Source organism: Eleutherodactylus coqui, chromosome 7 (assembly GCF_035609145.1).
Source record: "Eleutherodactylus coqui strain aEleCoq1 chromosome 7, aEleCoq1.hap1, whole genome shotgun sequence".
Classification (NCBI taxonomy): Eukaryota; Metazoa; Chordata; class Amphibia; order Anura; family Eleutherodactylidae; genus Eleutherodactylus; species Eleutherodactylus coqui.
In genome coordinates this window covers 198880154-198904812 of record NC_089843.1, presented here as the reverse complement: position 1 = coordinate 198904812, position 24659 = coordinate 198880154, and the positions used below count along the sequence as shown (strand labels likewise).

Below are 24659 nucleotides of genomic sequence, written 5' to 3'. Positions count from 1 at the left end.
AGTAATACCCAACTGCAAAGTTGAAGAGTAGCATGTGAGAAGCAGAAATCCACTTACTGTATCTCTTGAAGTCCCGCTGGACCAGTGCTATGACTGAAGTTTGGAAAACATACTCGATATAGATTCCTTCTGCTATGATACAAGCAAGGAGCCATTCAACATTGCAGGTTCAGTGCATATACAATGCTAATTACTAGTAAGAGCATCATCAATCGGAAGAAAATGCAAATTTCGGTGTGAGCTTGTGGGTTGGATTTTGGCGCGATTGCCTCGTTGGACCTGTGTTTATTCCAGGGACTCTCAATGTGGATCGGTACCTGAATTTCCTGCAGATGATGATGGATGCCTCTTTGGACAATCTGCCTTTATGGTAGGAGAAGTAGGCCGCTTCCAGTACGCTTTCCTTACTTTACTCATAGCAGCAGTCTCTCGGGCACTTAAAGGGTTGCAAAAAGCGGATTTCTGCTTCTCACTTGACACTCCAGCTTTGCAGTTGGGTTTTACTCTCTATCTCTTACAGGGGACACAACATAAAATTGAAATCCATGTTCCAAGGCACCGAGAGGCCTGTGCGCCATAGTATTGCGTAGCGCACCCATGCCTTTCTATTCAAGTATGCTATTATTTCCCTATAGGACCCCAGTAGTGAGATATAGTGTTGGATCCGACTTTTTGACTACACCTGTATAGCAAATGGATATAGATCCTTACTGCTATAGAGAAATAAGACTAATGTAATCAATATGATGATGTAGTCATGAATGCTAAGATGGATCAGTTAAAGAATTTCCCACTTTTAGAGCTAGTTTGGCTATGATGCAAATTATGTTCCCTCTAAAGCTATGTGTGTCATGAGCAGCAATGTTCACCTTGCATTTACAACTGAAAAGTCTTACAACTCAAAGTTTCCACCATAAGGAAACTAACATCTATCTTACATGACGTGTATGACGTTGTGCCTTAAAGCCACTTTCCTTTCACATCCTTGTTTGAATAGTTGAAGCAGTGTACGGTTTGAAAGGCACAAGAACTTTTCTGCATCAGGTTTACGAGTTTCTCGGCTGTGGTTTTGAGTAGGTCACAGCTGCTCTAAATACACCTCCTCATTCTGCAGAAACCTCTTATTGCAAACCACCAAGTAAACTACTTAAACCTTTTGTCCCATTGTCATTTAATTTCCCACTCGTGCTTTCAGTTACAGCTTATGACAAACAGAGGAGAGATGATGCGCTGGCTCAATGAATTGTCTTCTGAGGAGCTCACAAGGAATTAGCATTGGTGTATAGGAGCCGCTACCATGAAGTGGATGATGTTGCCGCTGACACGTATAACTGGGATTAATGTGTTATGTTGGATGCAGTTACTAATTTATGTCACCAAGGGACAGCAGAAAGGTGAGGTGATGTATGATTTTCGCATTCAAATACCTAATTCACTGGAACAGTATAAATATGTCAGTTTAGTATGTTGGGCACTGTAGCTGTCATACTGTATGTATTCATATTTATGTTTAGGATGTGAGCAGAGAAATCTGCACCAAATAGTCCGGATTTTACAGTGGATTTTGGTTTGGATCCACAGCAGATCCACCCCCACCCACCCCCCCATTATTTGAAAATCCGCATCAGAAATCAGTTTACACTACAGACGTTTTCTGCAGTTTGGATGGGATATCTTGAGACCTTATTGGAATGCTTTGTATAAACGGGGCCTAGGAAGCATTTATTTTGACTGAGGTTGATTATATTTAAGCATTTCAAGGGAATCTGTCATGTGCTTCATGGTGTCTTCACTGACGGCTGTCCATAAGTGACAGCAGTCTGTCACTTGTGGGGTAATGTGAAGTGGTTTTTAAGAACTTACAGGTTGTTCCTGCAGCTCCCAGCAAGACATGAGGTGCTTCTAGCCCAGCCCATCTACCCACAGTTTTCTAATTAATAGATTGCATACTGAGAAAACTGCCAATCAGGGCAGACAGGCGGTACCAGCAATATCTAAATAATACAGTGACCGTATAATGTACTCAAATAGTGACTCTACACAGTGATAGTGATTACAGTACAGTTATCTTCAGTGACTACCAGTGATGTTGTCTGTTTGGACTCCTCCATATTCAGTTTTCTTCTCTCTGGATCCAGACCACCACTGATGTTTCTTCTAGCCCTGACATACTTGTGCACACTCTCTATCCTACTGCGACAAGCACTATTGTACTTCTCAGTACAAGCCTATAGAAATAATGTGCCCACTGTAGAACCACTAAAAAATAATGCCACTGCTGTGGTGCCACCAAGTAATAGTACCCCCGCTGTGTTCCGACAAATTAAAAGCACCAACGATGTGGTCCCACCAAGTAATTATGCCCCTGCTCTGGTCTGACTAAGCAATAGCATCCTCGCTGTAGCCCCAATATGTAATATTGGCCTTGCTGTAGTCCCTGTTCGGTAATAGGACCTTCCCTGTGTGGACCTCTTGGTAATAGGGACCCCTCCATGTGGCTCTTCTTGGTAGTAGGGACTTTGTCTGTATGGCCACACTTGGTAATAGGGACCCCCTTTGTATGACCCCAGGTGGTAACATAGTAACATAGTAACATAGTATGTAAGGCCGAATGAAGACATTGTCCATCTAGTCCAGCCTGTCTATCCTACTGTGTTGATCCAGAGGAAGGCAAAAAACCCCAAGGCCAGAAGCCAATTAGCCCTTTTGGGGGAACAAATTCCTTCCCGACTCCCTAATGGCAATCAGACTGTTCCCTGGATCAACCCCTAATAGTTCCTACCTGCCTGTATACCAGGATTGACCCTTAACCTAATATTTATATCCTGTAATATACTTCTTCTCCAGAAAGACATCAAGTCCCCTTTTAAACTCCTCTATCGATTTTGCCATCACCACTTCCTCCGGTAGAGAGTTCCACAGTCTAACTGCTCTTACAGTAAAGAACCCCTTTCTATGTTGGTGATGAAACCTACTTTCCTCTAATCGTAGCGGATGTCCTCTTGTTACCGTCGTGGTCCTGGGTGTAAACAGATCGCGGGAGAGATCCATGTGTTGTCCCCTCATGTACTTATACATGGTTATTTGGTCGCCTCTTAACCTTCTTTTTTCTAGAGTAAATAGTCCCAATTTGGATAGCCTCTGTGGGTATTCCAGTCCCATCATTCCATGTATTAGTTTAGTCGCTCTTCTTTGAACCCCCTCAAGCACTGTGACATCTTTCCTGAGCACCGGTGTCCAGAATTGTACGCAGTATTCCATGTGAGGTCTGACAAGTGCCTTATATAATGGAAGGATAATGTTCTCGTCCTTCGCCCCTATACCTCTTTTAATGCACCCCAAGACTTTATTTGCCTTTGCAGCAGCTGACTGGCATTGGTTACTCCAGTTTAGTCTATTATCCACTAATACCCCTAGATCCTTTTCCATATCACTTTTCCCCAGCGGTACCCAATTAAGTGAATATTTGTGACATCCGTTCCTCCTGCCCATGTGCATAGTCTTACATTTTTCAACATTGAACTTCATTTGCCATTTTTCTGCCCAAGCCCCCATCTTATCCAGGTCCGTTTGTAGCCGCACATTGTCCTCCGTTGCATTAATTATATTGTATAATTTTGTGTCATCTGCAAATATTGATATTTTGCTGTGCAGCCCCTCTATCAGGTCATTAATAAATATGTTGAACAGAGTGGGGCCTAATACTGAACCCTGTGGCACCCCGCTAGCGACTGTGGTCCAATCAGAGTACGAACCATTTATTACCACCCTCTGCTTTCTATCGTTGAGCCAATTTTTTACCCACTTACACACGTTTTCGCCCAGTCCGAGCTGCCTCATTTTGTATATTAGCCTATTATGTGGCACGGTGTCAAAGGCTTTAGAGAAGTCCAGATATACAAGATCAATAGATTCTCCCTGGTCCAGCTTAGAGCTTACTTCATCGTAGAAACTGATCAGATTTGTCTGACATGGTAATAGGAACCCACTATTACCCCACTTGGTAATGAGTGCTGCTGTATGGCCTGTGTGAACTCTGACCCAAGGTTGAGATTACTTTGGTTAATATACGGGGCTACCGGTAATACAAATGATCTTCCCAATATGAGACCCTCATAACTCCTGTTTAATGACACACAGATACAGAAATTTGATATCAATGGAAACAAACTCAGAATGTTTCGGTGCACAACCTCAAAAATGGATTTCTCCTCAGAGGTGATCAGTGTGACCCCCTTAATCATCAGACACACATGGAGCCTGTAGTCACGTTCCTGCCATACACATTGTAGCGAATCATGACTGACTGATGCAATGGCTTTTGGGATGCCACAGATCATGGTGGGTGGTAAGGGGGGTATGTAGACTATTGCAGTGACCCAGACATAGGAGGTATTAAGCAGCGAGGGAAAATGAGATGGTAGTCAAAGTGGCTCGACTGCTCCACCTGGCAGAGTAGAAAAATGCCAGTCTTAACGTCAGACTACACCAGTGGTAAAAATGAATAAATAAAAAAGGCAGCTGTTATGGCCTGCTATCCACAGAGTCGGGCAGGGGAAGATGTTAGTTTATCAGGATGTCAGTCCGTATATGGGTAGGGACCCATTCCGGACAAAAATAATAAATAGAAAAAGTGGTACCTCAGTGCAGTATGTTGATGATGGGAAAAGACTCCAGGCAACAGACTTTAGATGGTAAAAAAACGTACAACTATTTATTGGTAGAGAGAGGGAGTACTTGACGCTGCAGTAGTGGCACAGAAGGCATTGCATTTCTTGAGGTAGATGACAACTTTAGATTACAGGTATAGACATTGATTACTCCTGGACTTTTCTCAGAGGACCGTTACCAGACTTTGCTTTAGTACACTTGAGTTGACTTTCCAGCTTTTCTCTCTCTGGCCTTGACTATTGATTGACACAGTAATTACTGACTGGATTTTCTTTCTTTTCTCCTCTTTCTGTTTCTTTGATCCCTCTAGCATAGTCTTTGTAGGACATCAAAAGTGTGAGTACTATCTCCCCATCGCACTGTATACTCTGAGATGACTAGGTGGAGGCTTATGTCTTCTCTCCTTGGTGCTAATCTCCAACTCTAACTGTCTCCCAACTGCCTGCTCTGCTCCTGACAGGAATCTAAACCCACCAAGCACAGGCTTCCCTTCCTGACTGAACCTGGCTAACCACTCCCCCGGCTCACTAAAGGTTGGATAACATTGCCAATAAACAAGCAGTGGTGCATGATAATACACAATAAATGAAATTATATTACATCTTTAATATACATAATATTAAATACAATTTGAACCTTACACAAACCACAGACGTGCGGTAGTATCCAACTCTGGGATACTACACTGTCCCTCTACCAGAGATAAAAATCACAAGACGTAAGGTCTGGGGAATGTGGAGGCCAAGGTAGAAGTTTACTTTGTCATCCGGTTTCAGGGCCGGTAACAACAGCAGCCGGTAGTGATAACATCACAAACGTTGGCACAGGACCTTCCACACGGTCGGCGGCAAGACATCCACCTCTCTGCTCGCTCTGACGGTAGATTTCTGAGAACTTTGTGTGAAACTTGCATGAACACGTTTCACTGTTTCCACGCTTACTAGTGGACGACAGGATAATTTTTGCTTAGAGATGCAACCTTTTTTCTTAAAATTGGAGTACCACCTATGAATTGTGTGCCTGCTGGGTGGAGCTTCACCAAGCTTTGTTTGAAAACAATGTTGCACACCAAAAACAGACTGGTAGACGTGACAATGAAGGACACAAAATGTTGGTAGCCATTTTGTCTCATATGGTTCAAGCAACGACTACAGCAGAATTAAATTTTGGGAGCCTCATTTAGCAAAACTGTGAAACTTGTTGCCCATAGCAACCAATTATAGCACAGCTTTCATTTTACCATGGCAGCTTGAGAGATGAACGCTGCACTGTGATTAGTTGCTATGGACAAAAAGGACAGTCTTATGTTAGAAAGTTTTGCTAAATTAAAATTATGAACTCAATGAAATGACATTATATCTCAATTCCCAGTCATTGTTATAAGGCTTGTAAAAAGAGACTAACATTGACTTGTAGGAATGCTGCCTTCCAATAGATGGCGCTGCAGATGTATTGTTCCATTTCCCTTAATTACATCTCTAACATACATAGTATTAAATACAATTTGACCTCACACAAACCACAGAAGTGTGGATATTACCCAACTCTGGGGTACTACAATTCCCCCCTACTTAAAAGGAAGCCGACCTCGGTAATCCTTGTCATTGACAGTGTCCCAGAATCAATAACCCTATTTTTTCCCTCCTAATTTCTCCAGTAAAGAATAGCATCTCTATTTTCAATAAAGGAGCATAGGAGAGAAGGTAAAAATCATTATACACGGCTGGCGAGGTCATAACTGGTTACACCACTCTCCTCCATGGGTTGCTTTTGAACTAAACAACCCTCTCCAGCATAACTTCCGAAGTCTCACTTCTGGTGTCTTTATAGGGATGAGACAGCGTGCGGAAACATAAAAACTACTACCTTTTTGCCCAATCTGTGGAGCCAGGCATAACCTGGGAACATCTGCATATCTTTATGGGACCCTTACATGATACTTCTCCCCAAGGCCTAAAATAAATGAACTTGCACACTGGGATAGAAAAGGTTGCCTGTAAGGAAAATTTTGAATGTACAGGAGCAAACAGAGGTTTCACTCCCCCCTAGCCTAGGAAGACAAAACCTTTTTCTACACACTTTTTCAGATTAGACTATGAGTATAAATAGGTACAATGATAACAAAGAAGCCCCAATCTGCCCCTCACTTAGGAGGGTGGAATACTCTACACCTTTCATGAGCTACTGCAGCTGGAAAGTTCAATGCTCCAAATAGAAATGGGGATGTGCAAAGGACAGAATCCCTCTGGGATTAATTAATATGAAATAAATGAATTTTCCAGATGAGTAGTACCACTTTCATCATTGGTTGATTGAGAAATCCCCTTGCTGAGAGAATTATTGCTTCTTTGGATTAGGGGTGCACTCCATGGAGGCACCCCTGTGATGTAAGTGTCATTCCACCTCTACTATTGTGCACCATCTGGAGCACTGGGGTATTTTTGGTTTGGTGTTACCTACCCTACATACTTTTATTTTTTGCTTCCAGCTATACATATATATATATTATACCTGGGTCCCTATTGATGCTCTCCACAATTGGATGTCCATAGGACCAGTACGTGCCAATATTTATTCCTTTGCTGACCAGGATTCTGGACATACCGGTGTTCCTTAGGGGAAACCCGGATATGTCTGGGTGAGCCACCGTTTTTTGACATATTTTCTATGAATAAACACCACCTCTAAATACTCTCACCCAACTCTGGAGCGCTGCCTATATTTGATTATTGTTTTTTTCCACAAACAGACACGGGAATTTTAGAAGGATCTCTAAGGGAGCCTCACTTAGAAATCACTACTGAGTGTATTACTCACTTACAAACTCTGCCTCTTCTTTCTTTCCACCTGTAATGACACTTGAACAAAATGTTACAAACATATCAAACACGTTACCTTTCCCCTCCTTCACATTTTCTTAAACATTACAAAACATAATCAACATTTAGCATTTTACTTCACCAGCAAACATTTTAGCATAATTTACTTCATTACTAGAGATGAGCGAGTATACTCGCTAAAGCTAACTACTGAAGCGAGTAGTGCCTTAGCCGAGTATCCTCCCGCTCGTCTCTAAAGATTTGGGGGCCGACGGCGGGGGAGAGCAGGGAGGAACGGAGGGGAGATCTCTCTCTCCCTTTCTCCCCCCTGCTCACCGACGCAACTCACTTGTCACCCGCACCGGCAGCCGAATCTTTACAGACGAGCGGGAGAATACTCGGCTAAGGCACTACTCACTCGAGTATTTTGCCTTAGCGAGTATACTCGCTCATCTCTATTCATTACGCAATTTAGTAGCAGTTATCACGACACGACAAGTCCTCACATTAATCCATGTTTCAATTTCATTAGTCTTGGAAGAATGTTGGTGGACAATGATGGACAACACAGCCAGTTAAAAAGGGCACGTGTTTTGTTGTTTATCGTCCCTGGGGCAGGCATGGGGCACACAGACCATAATAAATATCCTGCCACTGGGCTGAATCCACATGACTGAAGAGTAAGGGCTCAGCATAAAGGAGTCCTTGAAGCAGCTGTAAATAGACTAAGAACTTAAGGCCTTGTGAAGAAACAACGATGAGCTGGTGGATTGCAAAGAAAGGCTCAACTGGAGTAGGAGTCTCTTTCAAGTATTTTTGAAACAAATTTGCTTAACCTATATGGGAGTCTCTAGAGAAGAAAATTAAAAAAAAACGAAACAAATTGCAGCAGGAAGGTCTCAACCTAAACGCGAGAGTCTCTGCAAGTAAACATTTTTAACCGGAAGGGCTCAACCAAGCATGGGAGTCTCTTTTCCTTTAGGAGGCCATGGAACTAAAGGGTCCTCCTCATCTGTGGATTCTACTGTGGTAGTGAACCCGGTAAGTGAGGCCATAGATCCAAAGGAACTTCCTACCTCAGAGAAGAAAGGTGACACTTGCCAGGAGGGGTACAGCTCCTCATCATGGTTCCACTCTGGATCTGATGTGCAGAATGAGGCACGTTAACTAGAGGGTCTGACTCTCTCAAGTGCTGGCTTCTGAAGAACCTACCACCACTGAAGTGATTTACTACCACCACTGAAGTGGACCTTTTATTACCAATTTTGGATGTGGACCCACTGGGCTAATCAACCAGCCTGGCTTTTGGACTGGACTGGGTGACTGGCAGCTGACCCCAGCAGAAGAAATGCCTACAGATTCTATACCGGGAAAGATCTTTAAACAAATTATTAAACAGCATGAATGCAAGTACTTGGATACAAATGGAGTAATTAACCAGAGCCAGCATGGGTTTGTAGCAAACAAATCATGTCAGACTAATCTAATTTCCTTCTATGACAGAATCACTGACTGGGTTGATCAGGGATATGCGCTGGATATAGTATATCTTGACTTTAGTAAAGCATTTGACAAAGTATCTCATACCATACTTATTGAAAAAGTGACCAAATATGGGATTGACAAGGCAACTGTTAGGTGGATTCACAACTGGCTAAGTGATCAGACTCAAAGACTGCTCATAAATGGCTGCACATCCAAATGGAAGAATGTATCCAGGGGGGTACCACAAGGCTCTGTCCTAGGCCCATTGTTGTTCAACATTTTTATAAATGATCTGGAGGAGGGAATTGATGGGAAACTGATCAAATTTGCAGATGACACAAAGCAAGGAGGGATACCTAACACTAGGAAAGAGAGAGAGTATTCAAAAAGATCTAGAAAAGCTTGTACAGTGGGCAGCGACAAACAAAATGGTATTTAACCAGGAGAAATGCAAAGTCCTACATCTAGGCAAGAAAAATTAAGAAAAGGACATAAAGAATGGGAGGAATTGGGCTAAGCAGCACATGTGAAAAAGACTTGGGTATACTAAAAGATCATAGACTGAACATGAGTCAGCAATGTGATGCAGCAGCCAAAAAGGCAAACATATTAAATACAATTTGAACGTTACACAAACCACACACGTGCGGTAGTATCCAACTCTGGGATACTACACCGTCACTTCCCCAGAGATAAAAATCACAAGACGTAAAGTCTGGGGAACGTGGAGGCCAAGGTAGAAGTTTACTTTGTCATCAGGTTTCAGGGCCGGTAACAACAGTAGTGATAACATCACAAACGTTGGCACAGGATCTTCCACACGGTCGGTGGTGAGACATCCACCTCTCTACTCGCTCTGACGGTAGATTTCTGAGAACTTTGTGTGAAACTTGCACGGACACGTTTCACTGTTTCCACGCTTACTGGTGGACGACAGGATGATTTTTGCTTACAGATGCGACCTTTTCCCTTAAAATTGGAGTACTGCCTATGAATTGTGCGCCCGCTGGGTGGAGCTTCACCAAGCTTTGTTTGAAAACAATGTTGCACACCAAAAACAGACTGGAAGACGTGAAAATGAAGGAAAGGACACAAAATGTTGGTAGCCATTTTGTCTCATATGGTTCAAGCAACGACTACAGCAGAATTACATTTTTGGAGCCTCATTTAGCAAAACTGTTGCCCATAGCAAACAATCATAGCGCAGCTTTCATTTTACCACGGCAGCTTGAGAGATGAACGCTGCACAGTGATCAGTTGCTATGGACAACAAGTACAGTCTTATGTTAGAAAGTTTTGCTAAATGAAAATTAGATTTTCTGTTTCCATTGATGTCAAATTTCTGTATCGGAAAGTAATTAAACTGATGAAGGTTTACAATTGGGAAGATCATTTGTAATAACCCTGTCGATACAAACTCCCTCACTGCCGTCTGACTGAGTGCGGTAATGTTATCCAACATACACCAGCTTCTTAACTCCCCAATTGGCTACATGCTGGTATTGGAGTACAGCGAGTGCCGGAGGCGGGTGGCGGAGGGGAAGAAGTTGCTGCAGTATGATGCGTAACATGACTACGCGCAGCATCAGACTTCAGTGAGGAAGCCTGTGTGTATTAAGCAAGGTAATCTCTACCTTGGGCTAGGCAGCCCTCAACATTTGTAGAGGGCCCAGTCTGTGTGTGTGTGGGGGGGGGGGGGGAACAAAATCTGCTACATGTGCTAAAAGTATCTCCACATATAGTACACTCTTTGTAAAAATAAAATTGCGCCCCTAGAAGGAGTTGTTGTTTTGCTACAAAACTTGGCAGGCGGTTACATCTCAAGTGGCAAGATCATTTATCTAATCACATCACAACTCTATTCATTTGTATTATCTGCTTGATACCCTATAAGTGGTTCCCCTGGGCTCTCGGAGACTCCTTGTGTGCAGTGACCTCTGCTTCCGCTTGTTTAGAGCTTGTTGACCCCTAGAAGCCTATACGACGCAGAGAAGAGATGTCACCCCGTTACCAGAGTCTGAGAGGGGCGCATTATTGGGATGTGAGAAACCAGATGGTCGTATCAGCAAATTGCACGTTGCCTGGGCCGTTCTTACCAGACTGGTTGGAGGTGTTTGGAGCAGTGGATGTGTAGTGTCCCTGACTTATGGGCCACTCAGCACTTTAATTACCTCCTGTAGTGTGTGTAAATGTAATTGTGATTGCATGTCTGTTTTGTGTAATGTAGGAGACCAGGTAGTGTTTGTGTATTATCTGGAGTCACTGCAAGGTCACAGTCTGGTGTCGTCCCTGTCTAAAGGCCCATTTACACGCAACATTTATTGCTCAAAATTCGCTCAAAAGCCATCGTGCCATCTTTCACTCTTCGGCCGAACGATGATTTTCATGTGCGAACATGCTGTGTTTGCTGTCCATGGTGCTGAATTCTGCACAGAAGCGCTGATTACATTGTATTCAGCAGAAAGCCCACAGCAGCCCCATAGCAGAACAAAGGAGCTGAATGCAGAGAACACACCACCTACTGTTCTCTGCATACAGCTCTGGAGGTTAATTTACATGCAAATGAAGGTGATAAGCTGCTAAGGGACATTAAGCCCCATTTACACTCAATGATTATCACTCAAAATTCATCCAAACAATGGCTTTTGAGCAATAGCCATTGTGTGTAAATGCATGCCCATCGTACACTTACCGTGCACTGTTCGTTCATCGATGATTTCGGGTCAGCATGAAATCCGTCATCCTTGATAGTAGGGACTGCATGCTGAGTTCTTCACAGGCAGTGCTGATAACATTGCATGCAGCAGGCAGCCCTTGGCAGAACAATGGACATGTATTTAGAGAACTGACCACCCGCTGTTCTCTAAATACATGTAAATGAAGCTAGTAAGCTACTAATAGGCTAATTAGCCCATTAATAGCTAATGCAAAATTATCACTCAAAACTGTCAGAAACTGACAAATTTTGATGGATCATCTTTGCATGTAAATGGGGCTTTAGTGTCCATTAGCAGTTTATGCAAAACAGTTGCTCAAATCTTTTGATCAATTATCTTTGCGTGTAAATGGGCCTTAACTTGTATATGTCTATGTGTGAGGCAACCTACCCTCATATGTCTTGTGAGTCACCCTTCAGAGCAGTCCTGAGATTGGGTAGAAGGGTTCACCCAGAAACCCCCAGGGTTAGCTGGAAGGGAGGTTATAAATACTAGCAAAGGCGTGTAGTTAGTCAGTGGAAAGAATGAAGGAAAGAATAGTGAAAGGGAAAGAATGAAGATTTTTCCTAGTCTTGACATAGACTAAGAAAAGACAAAAGTGGACAGAGAAGGAGAGTCCCGGGAGCGGAGAGTCTATTTCAACTCCACTAGAAGAAGTATTCCCAGTTGGGGAAAGACCTCACGGATCCCAGGAGTAATAGAAAGAGGCCATTATCAACTGTGAGTAAGCTACCTCTGAGCAAGCAGAAGGATATTGTCCATGGAAATGCCAGCTAGTTTCCCTCCATTCCACCACAAATAACGTCCTCAGTATAGTAAGAGAGAAAGCTGTGAATTATCCTCTGCCTGAGAAGGAATCAGTAACTGTCATTTCTGTGAGAATCAAAGTTTGCCTGTTACCACTGAAATGTTATAAAGAGTGATGAGCGAGCATACTCGCTAAGGGCAATTGCTCAAGCGAGCATTGCCCTTAGCGAGTACCTGCCCGCTCGAGACAAAAGGTTCGGGTGCCGGCGGCGGGCAGGGAGCTGTGGGGGAGGAACGGAGGGGAGATCTCTCTCTCCCTCTCTTCCCCCCGCTCCCCCCTGCTGACTGCCGCTTCTCACCGCTCCCCCGCGCCAGCACCCGAACCTTTTGTCTCGAGCGGGCAGGTACTCGCTAAGGGCAATGCCGTGTGACATTTAGCCGTGTGACGGCAGAATCGGTATGACTGCCGGGGGCGGTTTATGATAGCTAGCAGGAATTGCAGTCAATAAATCAGGGAGCATGTTATCAGACAGAGTACAGAGGGGTTTGTTTAGGGAATGCAGTATGCCTCCCTGAAGAGGTGCGTTTTTAGAGCACGCCTGAAGTTCTGCGAGGCCTGGATTGTCCGGGTAGCCTTTGGTAGTATGTTCCAGAGGACTGGTGCTGCTCTGGAGACTTCTTGGAGGCGGGAATGAGAAGTTTGAATTAAAGGCGTGAGCAGTCTGGTTTCGTTAGCAGAGCGGAGAGCCCGGGCTGGTTGATGGATTGAGATGAGGGAGGCGATATAGGGGGGCGCTGTGCTATGGAGGGCTTTGTGGATGAAGGTAGCGAGTTTAAATTGAATACTGTATTTAACGGGCAGCCAGTGCAGTGACTGGCACAGGGCAGAGGCGTCCGAGTAGCGGATGGAAAGGAAGATGAGCCTGGCTGCCGCATTCAGGAGGGATTAGAGAGGGTAGAGTTTGGTGCAGGGGAGGCCAATCAGCAACGAGTTGCAATAATCGAGCCGAGAGTGGATGAGGGCAACATTTGATTTAAAGGATATTGGTGTCATGATCTATTGTCTATGTCTATTGCAACCGGCAAAGTAGCTGAACCAGGTCGCAGCTGACCTACAGAGTGGAGTAGCAGAGCCATCCATGACAGCCATCTTTTCCCCTGCTGTCTCCCCCACTCGGTGAGGTCTGTGCCTTATTACCGCAGATGCATGAGGGCACATAAGGTGGCCGGGCTCAGGACGCCCCTGACAGACCAACAGTACAGAGGGTCGTCTGATCATCCGACAAGCACCAGCAGCTCCAACTGTTCCATTGTTCGCTATCCAGAGACAGAAGCGCCATGATTACACCCCTGTGTCTGTCAGAACCATTTCCAGGTGCTTGGCTAAAGGCCATTTGGTCTCACAGCCCACATTACGTCTATGGCCTTTGTCACCCACTGTCACCTCTGTTTACAGTGGTGTCATGAACGATAAAATGGGACTGCTACGGAGAGGAGCCGGGTTGTCTTCAGCGATGAATCCAGGTTTAGTTTGGCTGCTGACGACGGCCGTGTTCGTGTCTGGAGACCTCGGCGTGAGTGCCTCAATCCTGCCTTTGCTGTGGAGCTGCACACTTCCTCCTGCTGGTGTGATGGTCTGGAGGGCCATCACATACGCAAAGCGGTAACCCCTAGTAGTGGTATGAGGGACAATGACAGCTCAGCGATATGTTCAGGACATCCAGCAGCCACATGTGTTCCTCTCATGGCAGCTTCCAGCAGGATAATACCCGGTGGCACAGACAAGGGGGTCACAGAAATGCCCCCACAACATTGTCACACTCCTGTGGCCGCCCGATTGCCAGATTTATCACAAACAGAACATGTATGGGATCATCTGGGATGCCAACTTTCACAGCCTACGAGTTTGTACAATCTAGAAGTTCGGTTACAGCAAATGTGGAGCGATATGTAGCAGGATCCTATATGGAACCTGTATTCCTCCATGCCCCCGCCCTATCACATCTTGTATCCAAGCTAGAAGTAGCCCAACAGAGTACTAGAGCCTCTATGCCTGTGTGTATGACATCTTGTATCAAAGCTAGAGGCAGTACAACAGGGTACTAGAGCCTCTATGCCTGCCCGTATCACATCTTGTATCCAAGCTAGAGGCAGTACAGCAGGGTACTAGAGCCTCTATGCCTGCCTGTATCACATCTTGTATCCAAGCTAGAGGCAGTACAGCAGGGTACTAGAGCCTCTATGCCTGCCTGTATCACATCTTGTATCCAAGCTAGAGGCAGTACAACAGGGTACTAGAGCCTCTATGCCTGCCTGTATCACATCTTGTATCCAAGCTAGAGGCGGTACAATAGGGTACTAGAGCCTCCATGCCCATGTTTTGTGAAACCAGATTTTTTTCCATCTTGGGTTCTGTCCTCCATGAAGAAACCTGCATTAGGAGGGAAACCAGGTTGGCACCATAGGGTAGAAAATGTGACACAGCTCCTGACCCACTCGATATACCACCCGTGATCACCTACCATACATTTACAGCAAATGGTCATTATAGAGTTAATTGATTAGGGATATGACCATTTAATCAATGCATCATTTTCTCTACCATAGATATAATGTTTATCACGAAGATACTATGTTTGTCTTCAGGTATGAATGAACAGAAGGCACCTGAAGATCTTTTTTGCTACCAGAACTACACGCTGAACAACAACTTTGGATACTGTAGTTGGAGAGCTGGGAAGGAATCACAAAATCCTACTTACACACTGCATTATTGGTATGTGTTAACAATAGAGCAGCTTCCTTGTAAGCATCTTCACTGACTTGTCATTTCCTCCTTCACTGTTTTTAGTTTTACTTTCATTCAGGATTTCATTTAGGAACTTTGTCCAACTTTGTACCTCATTTCACAGTTCATACAGAAATTAAAGTTGAGTCATTTCACAAGTCCCTATGTGTATTCCAGTCTATTCTGGTAGAGTTGGAAGGGACCTCCACTGTCATTGGGTCCAACCACCTGCCGGATTCACTAAATCAACCCAGACAGATGTCTGTTCAACCTCTGAAGACTTTCAATGAAGGAGAGCCCCCCACTTCCGGTGGCAACCTGTTCCACTCATTAATCGCCCTCACTGTCTAACATTTAATCCATGTCTCCTCCCTTTCAGTTTCATCCTATTGATCCCATTGACAATTCTGCTGGTTGCCATTGTAACCAGTCGACAATTTAACAGATGTACTCATGGCAATGTGGCTGAGCTTCTACAATCATTACTTGATATAACTTAGGGCTTATTTGCACGAGCGTATATCAGCCGCCGTTTTCATGGCCGGGCAATATACGCTACTACTGATGCATTGGATTCCAATGCATCAGATCACAAAGACGTATTACTGTGACGTAAAAGTGCCTGGCAGGCCAATATAGTGCTGGGCAGGAAAGATAGTCCTGGAAGCATATTAACTTATTCCACAAGACTCCTGCTCAATTCGCAACCTGAATGGTTGTTTGGTGAATCAGCCAACCCAAACAACCAATCACTGTGAATCAGCCAACCCAAGCAACCAATCAGGTTGCTGGAATAGTGAATCAGGTTGCGAATCGAGCAGAAGTCTTGTGAAATATAATAATATGCGTCCTGGAAATATCTTTCTGCCTGGAATATGTCGGCCGCTGCATATGGGAGCCAATGACAGCGTCCGGAGAAGGGAGGTTGGAGGGAGTTTGGCAGTGTGACTGCTAAACTCCCTCCCCCTTCTCTCCAGCTGTTTGCAATGCAAGGGGGTGCGACGGAGAGAGAAGGTAAGTCGGCAAGGGGGAGAGAAAGGGGACACAGCTTAGCAGATCTAAGCTGTCTCTCCCCGCCCAACAGCATTGTGGCCTTGGTGTATATGCGCCGGGCCTGGGCCGACTGAACGGGCGCACAAACGTTAGATTTGTGCACCCGTTCATGCATTTTTAAGGCACCGGCGGGTGCACCTAATAACACCTATGGCCGTATGAAAGAAGCTTTACATGTATAATTTCCTTGCACAAGTTCCATCCAATTGCCACATGGGCATGAGAGAATGAGCCATTATTTTCTGTGTTTCTACATATAGGCAATTTTTCTCCTGAACAGAGTGTCCGTGATAGAAAAATCGCAGCATGTCCTATTATTTGGGCTGTTTGTAAATGCAATTTTTCATATGAGTGTAATGCTATTTTTTTATTCTTATTCAAACAACATGCAATGCATTTTTCTTGCAAAACACTTTGCAATTTCGGATAAAATTGTATGTTTATGAACATGCTGTCAGTCTGCGTTTCTCGGACAGATATTAGGTTTACCTGTGTAAATACGACCTTAGGCCAGAATTACAGGAACGTATTTGTACAGCGCATTATGAACAAAAAGTTTGTGCGTGCAATACGCAGTGAATAGAACCCATTGATTTCAATGTGGTTATTCACATAAGTTTATTTTGCGTGTGCATTTTGTTTGTGCACGAAAATAGCACATATTGAACTAATTAACTTAAATTCCCATTGCAATCAATAGGGGCATGCTTGCGCATTTTTTTGTGTGCACAAAAAATATAGTAAAACACGCACAGGTGTGAGCAAAAACGCAAAGCCCATCATGTAAATGTGCTTACGCCTGTGTAACACCGGTCTTAGGCCGGCGTCACATGGGCATATTTGCGCACAGTACACATGAGTAAAACCCATTGATATCCATATTTTGCACAAAATAATAGGAACTCCTCTATTTTTCTGCATATTTGCGAATCAAAAGTCCCCACAGAATTAAATGGGGATTCGCAAATACACACACAATTTGCAAGGAGATACGTTAAACACTGCAGAATCCCACTGGGAAAAGAAAACTTCTGGAACTAATTACCACCCACAAATGAGCGTGCCCCATGGAAGTTCTGCTGCATATCTGTAAATGGATAGCGTTAACAAGCTGTGCAAATTTGTTGTATTCTTTGTTTCAGAATTTATAAATGTACTTTTGTTTTTTTGTGCGGAATTTCTGCAGAATGTGTAGTGTTTATGTAATATGGTGGTGGAAGTTCTTGCATTGACGTCACACTGTCAAACTTTATTAACAAGCATCCACAAATGCGGATTCTCAAGATGATTGAGAGTTTTTCTGCAGTGGAAAAGCTACAAAAACTGCAGCAATATGCTACTTGTGGAATATGGTGTATGTTGATTGTATCACTAGTACACTTGGTGACGTTTGCTTCAAGGAGACTCTGTCACCAACTTTTTGCATATATCTGAGGGCAGCACAAGATATTACCTGACACACTGATTGCAGCAGCAACTAACAGCATGGTATTTAAAAATGAGAAATGCAAAGTCCTACATCTGAGCAAGAAAAATAAAAAAAAGCACATACAAAATGGGAGGAATTGGGCTAAGCAGCAGTACATGTGAAAAAGACTTGGGTATACTAATAGATCATAGACTGAACATGAGTGAACAATGTGATGCAGCAGCCAAAAAGGCAAACACAATTGTGGGATGTATTAAGAGAAGCATAGAGTCTAGATCACCTGAGGTAATTATACCTCTCTACTCTTCCTTAGTCAGACCTCATCTGGAATACTGTGTCCAGTTATAGTTAGTTAGTTATCTCGTTTGGATAACGAGGGCTCGTAGCGCAGATCTAGAGTGACCACGACCGAGAGCATTGTTCCATTCAGTGTAAATGTAGGAGGAGGTACTGTTGCCTATCTGTTGCACCCACAAGCGCCGCGAACTACCAGGAGGCCTCCGCCAATCAGGGGGTCGTCTCTTGATTTTCCTAGCAATTGCTGCAGTTAGAGCATTGTGAGACAGAAGAGCTTCTGATAAGCGTGCAACACGACCAAAAAGTGCAAGTCGTCTCCTTGTTATTGTTTTTGTGATTGACTCAAGCCCGTGCCAGCCTGTATCAAACCAACGGACACAGACAATCTGGCATTGTCATCGCATGTGAAAGGACTCCAGATGCTCAGTGGTTTGTGACAGCAAGGTCCAAGTCTCTGAGCCGTACAATAATCCTGGGTTCACACTTGCCATATTCCCGTCGGAAATCTCGCGGTTTGGCTGCAGCAAAAACCGCGAGACTTCCGCCGGGAGAACCGCCGCGGTTTAAGCCGCGGCGGCTTTGAAGCGGTCCTGCCGCATGCTTTTCCGTTGCGGCCGGCTCTCCCATAGAGGAGAGAGCGGCCGTAACATAAATAAACAAAAATCCGAATGTAAACAGACATGCTGCTTGTTTTGAAACCGCAGCTGCGGCGGTCGCAGCTGCGGCGGTCGCAGCCGCGGTTTCAACCGGCTTTACCGCAGCGGATTAGCCGTCCCGTGTGGACGAGGTTTCGGAGAAACCTCGTCCACAGGGCTGGCTAATACCGAGATTAGCGGCCGCGGGCGGTTTTGCCGCGGGCGGATCTGCTGCAGCAGAACCACGGCAAATCCGCCCTGTGTGAACCTAGCCTCATATTGGCATTACGGAGGTCTGGTAGAATCGAATCTTGGTCCTGAGTGTTTTGTTCTGTCTCCGCCAGAGTTTATCCAGGGACCTCATCGCCGAGGCTGTAGGTGCTATTCTCCGCAGGTGTCCGAAAATGCCCTCCCATCTGTGTGCTGAATGCTTCTGAGGTACACGAACTCACTAACAGCGTCGACTCTCTGACCGTTTATGTCACGGTCCGGAGGGATTGCACTGGCTCCTAGATTCTGCAGCTTAGTTTTTTGCCCAGAGATGTGAAGCCCAAGACAGGACACCTCAAAATCAAACTGTTCCAATGAGTGTCTCAGATTATTAGATGCGACATCCAAGAGTGCAACATCATCGGCGTAGTCCAGGTCGGTGAAATGGTACTCCGGAAGAATGACCCCATTACATTGGACAATACACTGAAGAATCCAGTCCATGGCCCTGCAGTCTAGTTCTGGGCACCCCAATTTAAAAAAGACGTAGGCAAACTGGAGCATATTCACAAAAGAGCCGGGAAGGTGAGCGGTCTGCAAATCCTGTTCTATGAGGAACGGTTTAAGGATCTGGGAATGCTTAGCTTGCAAAAAAGAAGGCTGAGAGGAGACTTAATAGCGGTCTACAAATATCTGAAGGGCTGTCACAGTGCAAACGGATCAGCCCTATTCTCATCTGCACAAGGAAAGACTAGAAGCAATGGGATGAAAGGGAGGAGACACATTAGAAATTAGTAAAACGTTTCTAACAGTGAGGGTGATCAATACATGGAACAGGCTGTCATGGTTGGTGGTGAGTTCCCCTTCAATGAAAGTGTTCAAACAAAGGCTGGACAGACATCTGTCTGGGATGATTTAGTGATCATGCTTGAAGTAAGGTGTTGGACCCGATGACCATGAAGGTCCCTTCCAAATTTTCCATTCTATAATTCTATGATTCAGTGATATGTCTGTTTTGTGTGGATTTGTGCAGAAGTTTGGGAGAAACTTGCATAATATTAGTAACAAACAGACACAGAACTACTCCTACATATTCATGAGCTGCAAGCTAGCCAAACCCATCCCGTCCTCCAGCCAATAATTTCTAGCTCTCTCATCAGTGGCCTCAGTATAAGGGTCGCAGGGGTCGTAGTTGCGACCCAACCCTAAGCCAAGTGGGCCCAGAGTCACGCCTTGTGACTGTAGTACAGTGTTTGTAGCCAAGTACCTGGGGAAAAGCTCTCCCCCCAGCATGTGGCCACCCTGCACTGCAACTCTGGGCCGTCATCTGCACTGAGCTTATCATATCTTCCACTTGTGGGCCTTACTGCTGCTGCTAAGTAATATAGTATACTAGCTTACTCGTCGCGCGTTGCTGCGTAGACAGACATACATATATACATTCGTTTTTATATATCTAGATAACAACCAATCACAGCGCAGCTTTCAAGTTACCTCAGTGGTATAATAAACAACCAGACATCAGGAAGTAAGAGAATTAGATTTCGTACGTAAAATTTGGACGCTAATTTTTTTGCGCTTAGAATTGAATAATCGAGTTGGGACCCATTAACTTTTCCTATTTATGACATAATCAATGCTCGTGCCAAATTACATCGGAAAGTGAATTAGATTCTATACATAAAATTTGGACGCTAATTCTTTTGCGCTTAGAATTCAATAATCGAGTTGGGACCCATTAACATTTCCTATTTATGTCATAATCAATGCTCGTGCCAACTTTCAAGTTTCTATGACATTGGGAAGTGAGAAAATTAGATTCCGTACGTAAGATTTGGACGCTAATTCTTTGGCGCTTAGAATTGAATAATCGAGTTGGGACTCATTACCTTTTCCTATTTATGACATAATCATGGCTTGTGCCAAATTTCAAGTTTCTATGACATTGGGAAGTGAGAGAATTATATTCCGTACGTAAAATTTGGATGCTAATTCTTTGGCACTTATAATTGAATAATTGACTTGGGACCCATTAGCTTTTCCTATTTATGACATAATCAATGCTCATGCCAAATTTCAAGTTTCTATGACATTGGAAAGTGAGAGAATTAGATTCTGTACGTAAAATTTGGACGCTAATTGTTTGGCGCTTAGAATTGAATAATTGAGTTGGGACCTATTAACTTTTCCTATTTATGACATAATCAGTGCTCGTGCCAAATTTCAAGTTTCTATGACATCGCGAAGTGAAAGAATTAGTGGCAGTGATGGAAATCAAATGATCTACGTGGGGGGGGCGCAACTGTCGACGACGCTCGCACGCGCGCCATTTATCATAGGATAGTTTTACTATGCCTATAATCTTCCCAGGAGTGTACTCAAGAACTTCCCAAAGTTTCATGGCGATCGGATGAATGGTGTAGTAGCGCATAAAGGACAAACACACACACACAGACAGACAGACCGACACACAGACACGCATACATTCAATTTTATATATATAGACTAGCTTACACGTCGCGCGTTGCTGCGAAGACAGACAGACATACATTCATTCGTTTTTATATATCTAGATAACAACCAATCACAGCGCAGCTTTCATGTTACCTCAGTGGTATAATATATAACAACCAACCACAGCGCAGCTTTCATGTTACCTTAGCAGTATAAAATATAACAACCAATCACAGCGCAGCTTTCATGTTACCTCAGCAGTAAGAGAAATAACAACCAATCACAGCGCCACTTTTATTCTGCCTCAGCAATATAAAAAATAGCAACCAATCACAGCGCAGCTTTCATGTTACCTCAGTGGAAGAATATATAACAACGAATCGCAGCACAGCTTTCATGCAACCTCAGTAGTATAAGAAGTAGCCACCAATCACAGCACAGCTTTCATATTACCTCAGCAGTATAAGAAATAGCAACCAATCACAGCACAGCTTTCATTTTACCTCAGCATTCTCAATAACCAGCAATTGTCTTGCGAAACGTTCGGCGGATGCATCATTTTCTGGTTGAACACTCATCCTGTTGCTCGTAATGCCTTTTGCTTTCGTGCTTGTAATGGAAATCAAATGATCTTTGTCTGGGGGGCATAACTGTCGACGATGCTCGCACGCACGCCAACTATCGTAGGATAGTTGTACTATGCCAGTAACCTTCCCAGGAGTGTACTCAGCAACTTCCCAAAGTCTCATGGCAATTGGATGAATGGTGTAGTAATGCATAAAGGACAAACAGACAGACAGACAGATACGCAGACACACAGACAGACATACATTCATTTATATATATCAGGAAGTGAGAAAATTACATTCCGTACGTAAAATTTGGACGCCAATTCTTTTCCGCATAGAATAGAATAATCGAGTTGGGACCCATTAGCTTTTCCTATTTATGACATAATCAATGTTCGTGCCAAATTTCAAGTTTCTATGACATTGGGAAGTGAGAAAATTAGATTCCGTACGTAAGATTTGGACGCTAATTCTTTGGCGCTTACAATTGAATAATCGAGTTGGGACCCATTAACTTTTCCTATTTATGACATAATTAGAGATGAGCGAGCACCAAAATGCTCAGGTGCTCGTTATTTGGGACGAAATTATCGCGATGCTCGAGGGTTCGTTTCGAGTAACGAACCTCATTGAAGTCAATGGGCGACCCAAGCATTTTTGTATATCGCCGATGCTCGCTAAGGTTTTCATTTGTGAAAATCTGGGCAATTCAAGAAAGTGATGGTAATGACATAGACACGGATAGGGCAGGCGAGGGGCTACATGTTGGGCTGCATCTCAAGTTTCCAGGTCCCACAATTATGCCACAATAGCGGCAAGAATGGGCCCCTCCCCCCTCCCAACAACTTTTAATTCTGAAAAGCCCTCATTAGCAATGCATACCTTAGCTAAGCACCACACTACCTCCAACAAAGCACAATCACTGCCTGCATGACCCTCTGCTGCCACTTCTCCTTGGTTACATGCTGCCCAACCCCCTGCACGACCCAGTATCCACAGCGCACACCAAATTGTCCCTGCACAGCCTTCAGCTGCCCTCATGCCACGCCACACTCATGTCTATTTATAAGTGCGTCTGCCATGAGGAGGAACCGCAGGCACACACTGCAGAGGGTTGGCACGGTAAGGCAGCGACCCTCTTTAAAAGGGGCGGGGCGATAGCCCACAATGTTGTACAGAAGCAATGAGAAATATAATCCTGTGCCACCGCCATCAGGAGCTGCACACGTGGGCATAGCAATGGGGAACCTATGTGTCACACACTATTCATTCTGTCAAGGTGTCTGCATGCCCCAGTCAGAATGCGGTTTTTTATAAATAGTCACAGGCAGGTACAACTCCGCAATGGGAATTCCGTGTGCACCCACAGCATGGGTGGCTCCCTGGAACCCACCAGCGGTACATAAATGTATCCCATTGCATTGCCCATCACAGCTGAGGTAATGTCGTCTTTAATGCAGGTGGGCTTCGGCCCACACTGCATGCCCCAGTCAGACTGGGGTTCTTTAGAAGTGGACACATGCAGTTACAACTCCCTGTGGACCGACAGCATGGGTGGGTGCTAGGAAGCCACCGGCGGTACATAAATATATCCCATTGCAGTGCCCAACACAGCTGAGGTAATGTCGTGCTTAATGCAGGTGGGCTTCGGCCCACACTGCATGCCCCAGTCAGACTGGGGTTCTTTAGAAGTGGACACATGCAGTTACAACTCCGTGTGGACCCACGGCATGGGTGGCTCCCTGGAACCCACCGGCGGTACATAAATATATCCCATTGCAGTGCCCAACACAGCTGATGTAACGTCAGCTGTAATGCAGGTGGGCTAAAAATTCATTTGATTACACTGTAGGCAAGGGCCCCCAAAAATTGGTGTACCAACAGTACTAATGTACCTCAGAAAAATTGCCCATGCCCAACCAAGAGGGCAGGTGAAATCCATTAATCGCTTTGGTTAATGTGGCTTAATTGGTAACTAAGCCTGGAGGCAGCCCAGTTAAAATAAAAATTGGTTGAGGTGAAAGTTTCAACGCTTTAATGAGCATTGAAACGTATAAAAATTGTTTACAAAAATTATATGACTGAGCCTTGTGGGCCTAAGAAAAATTGCCCGTTCGGCGTGATTATGTGAGGTTTCAGGAGGAGGAGCAGGAGGAGGAGGAGGAATATTATACACAGATTGATGAAGCAAAAAGGTCCCCGTTTTTGATGGTGATAGAGAACGATGCTTCCATCCGCGGGTGCAGCCTACGTATTGCTTAGGTATCGCTGCTGTCCGCTGGTGAAGAAGAGAAGTCATGGGAAATACACAGAAGTCATGGGAAATACACAGAAGTCATGGGAAATACACAGATTGATGAAGCAAAAAGGTCCCCGTTTTTGATGGTGATAGAGAACAATGCTTCCATCCGCGGGTGCAGCCTACGTATTGCTTAGGTATCGCTGCTGTCCGCTGGTGAAGAAGAGAAGTCATGGGAAATCCAGGCTTTTTTTCATCTTGATGAGTGTAAGCCTGTCGGCACTGTCGGTTGACAGGTGGGTACGCTTATCCGTGATGATACCCCCAGCCACACTAAACACACTCTCTGACAAGACGCTAGCCGCAGGACAAGCAAGTACCTCCAGGGCATACAGCGCGAGTTCAGGCCACGTGTCCAGCTTCGATACCCAGTAGTTGTAGGGGGCAGAGGCGTCACCGAGGACGGTCGTGCGATCGGCTACGTACTCCCTCACCATCCTTTTACAGTGCTCCCGCCAACTCAGCCTTGACTGGGGACCGGTGACA

General features: G+C 44.6%; 1 protein-coding gene across 1 annotated transcript in view; it reads left to right on the top strand.

Annotated features, from left to right (window-relative positions):
• Nucleotides 1-1226: 1226 nt before the first annotated feature.
• Nucleotides 1227-24659, top strand: part of IL12RB1 (interleukin 12 receptor subunit beta 1) — a 123836-nt gene continuing 100403 nt past the window's right edge. Inside the window, exons 1-2 of the mRNA XM_066574913.1 lie at nt 1227-1394; nt 15086-15215. Coding sequence (XP_066431010.1) covers nt 1298-1394; nt 15086-15215 — 227 coding nt within the window. The 5' untranslated portion in view covers nt 1227-1297. The remainder of the gene's footprint in view (nt 1395-15085; nt 15216-24659) is intronic.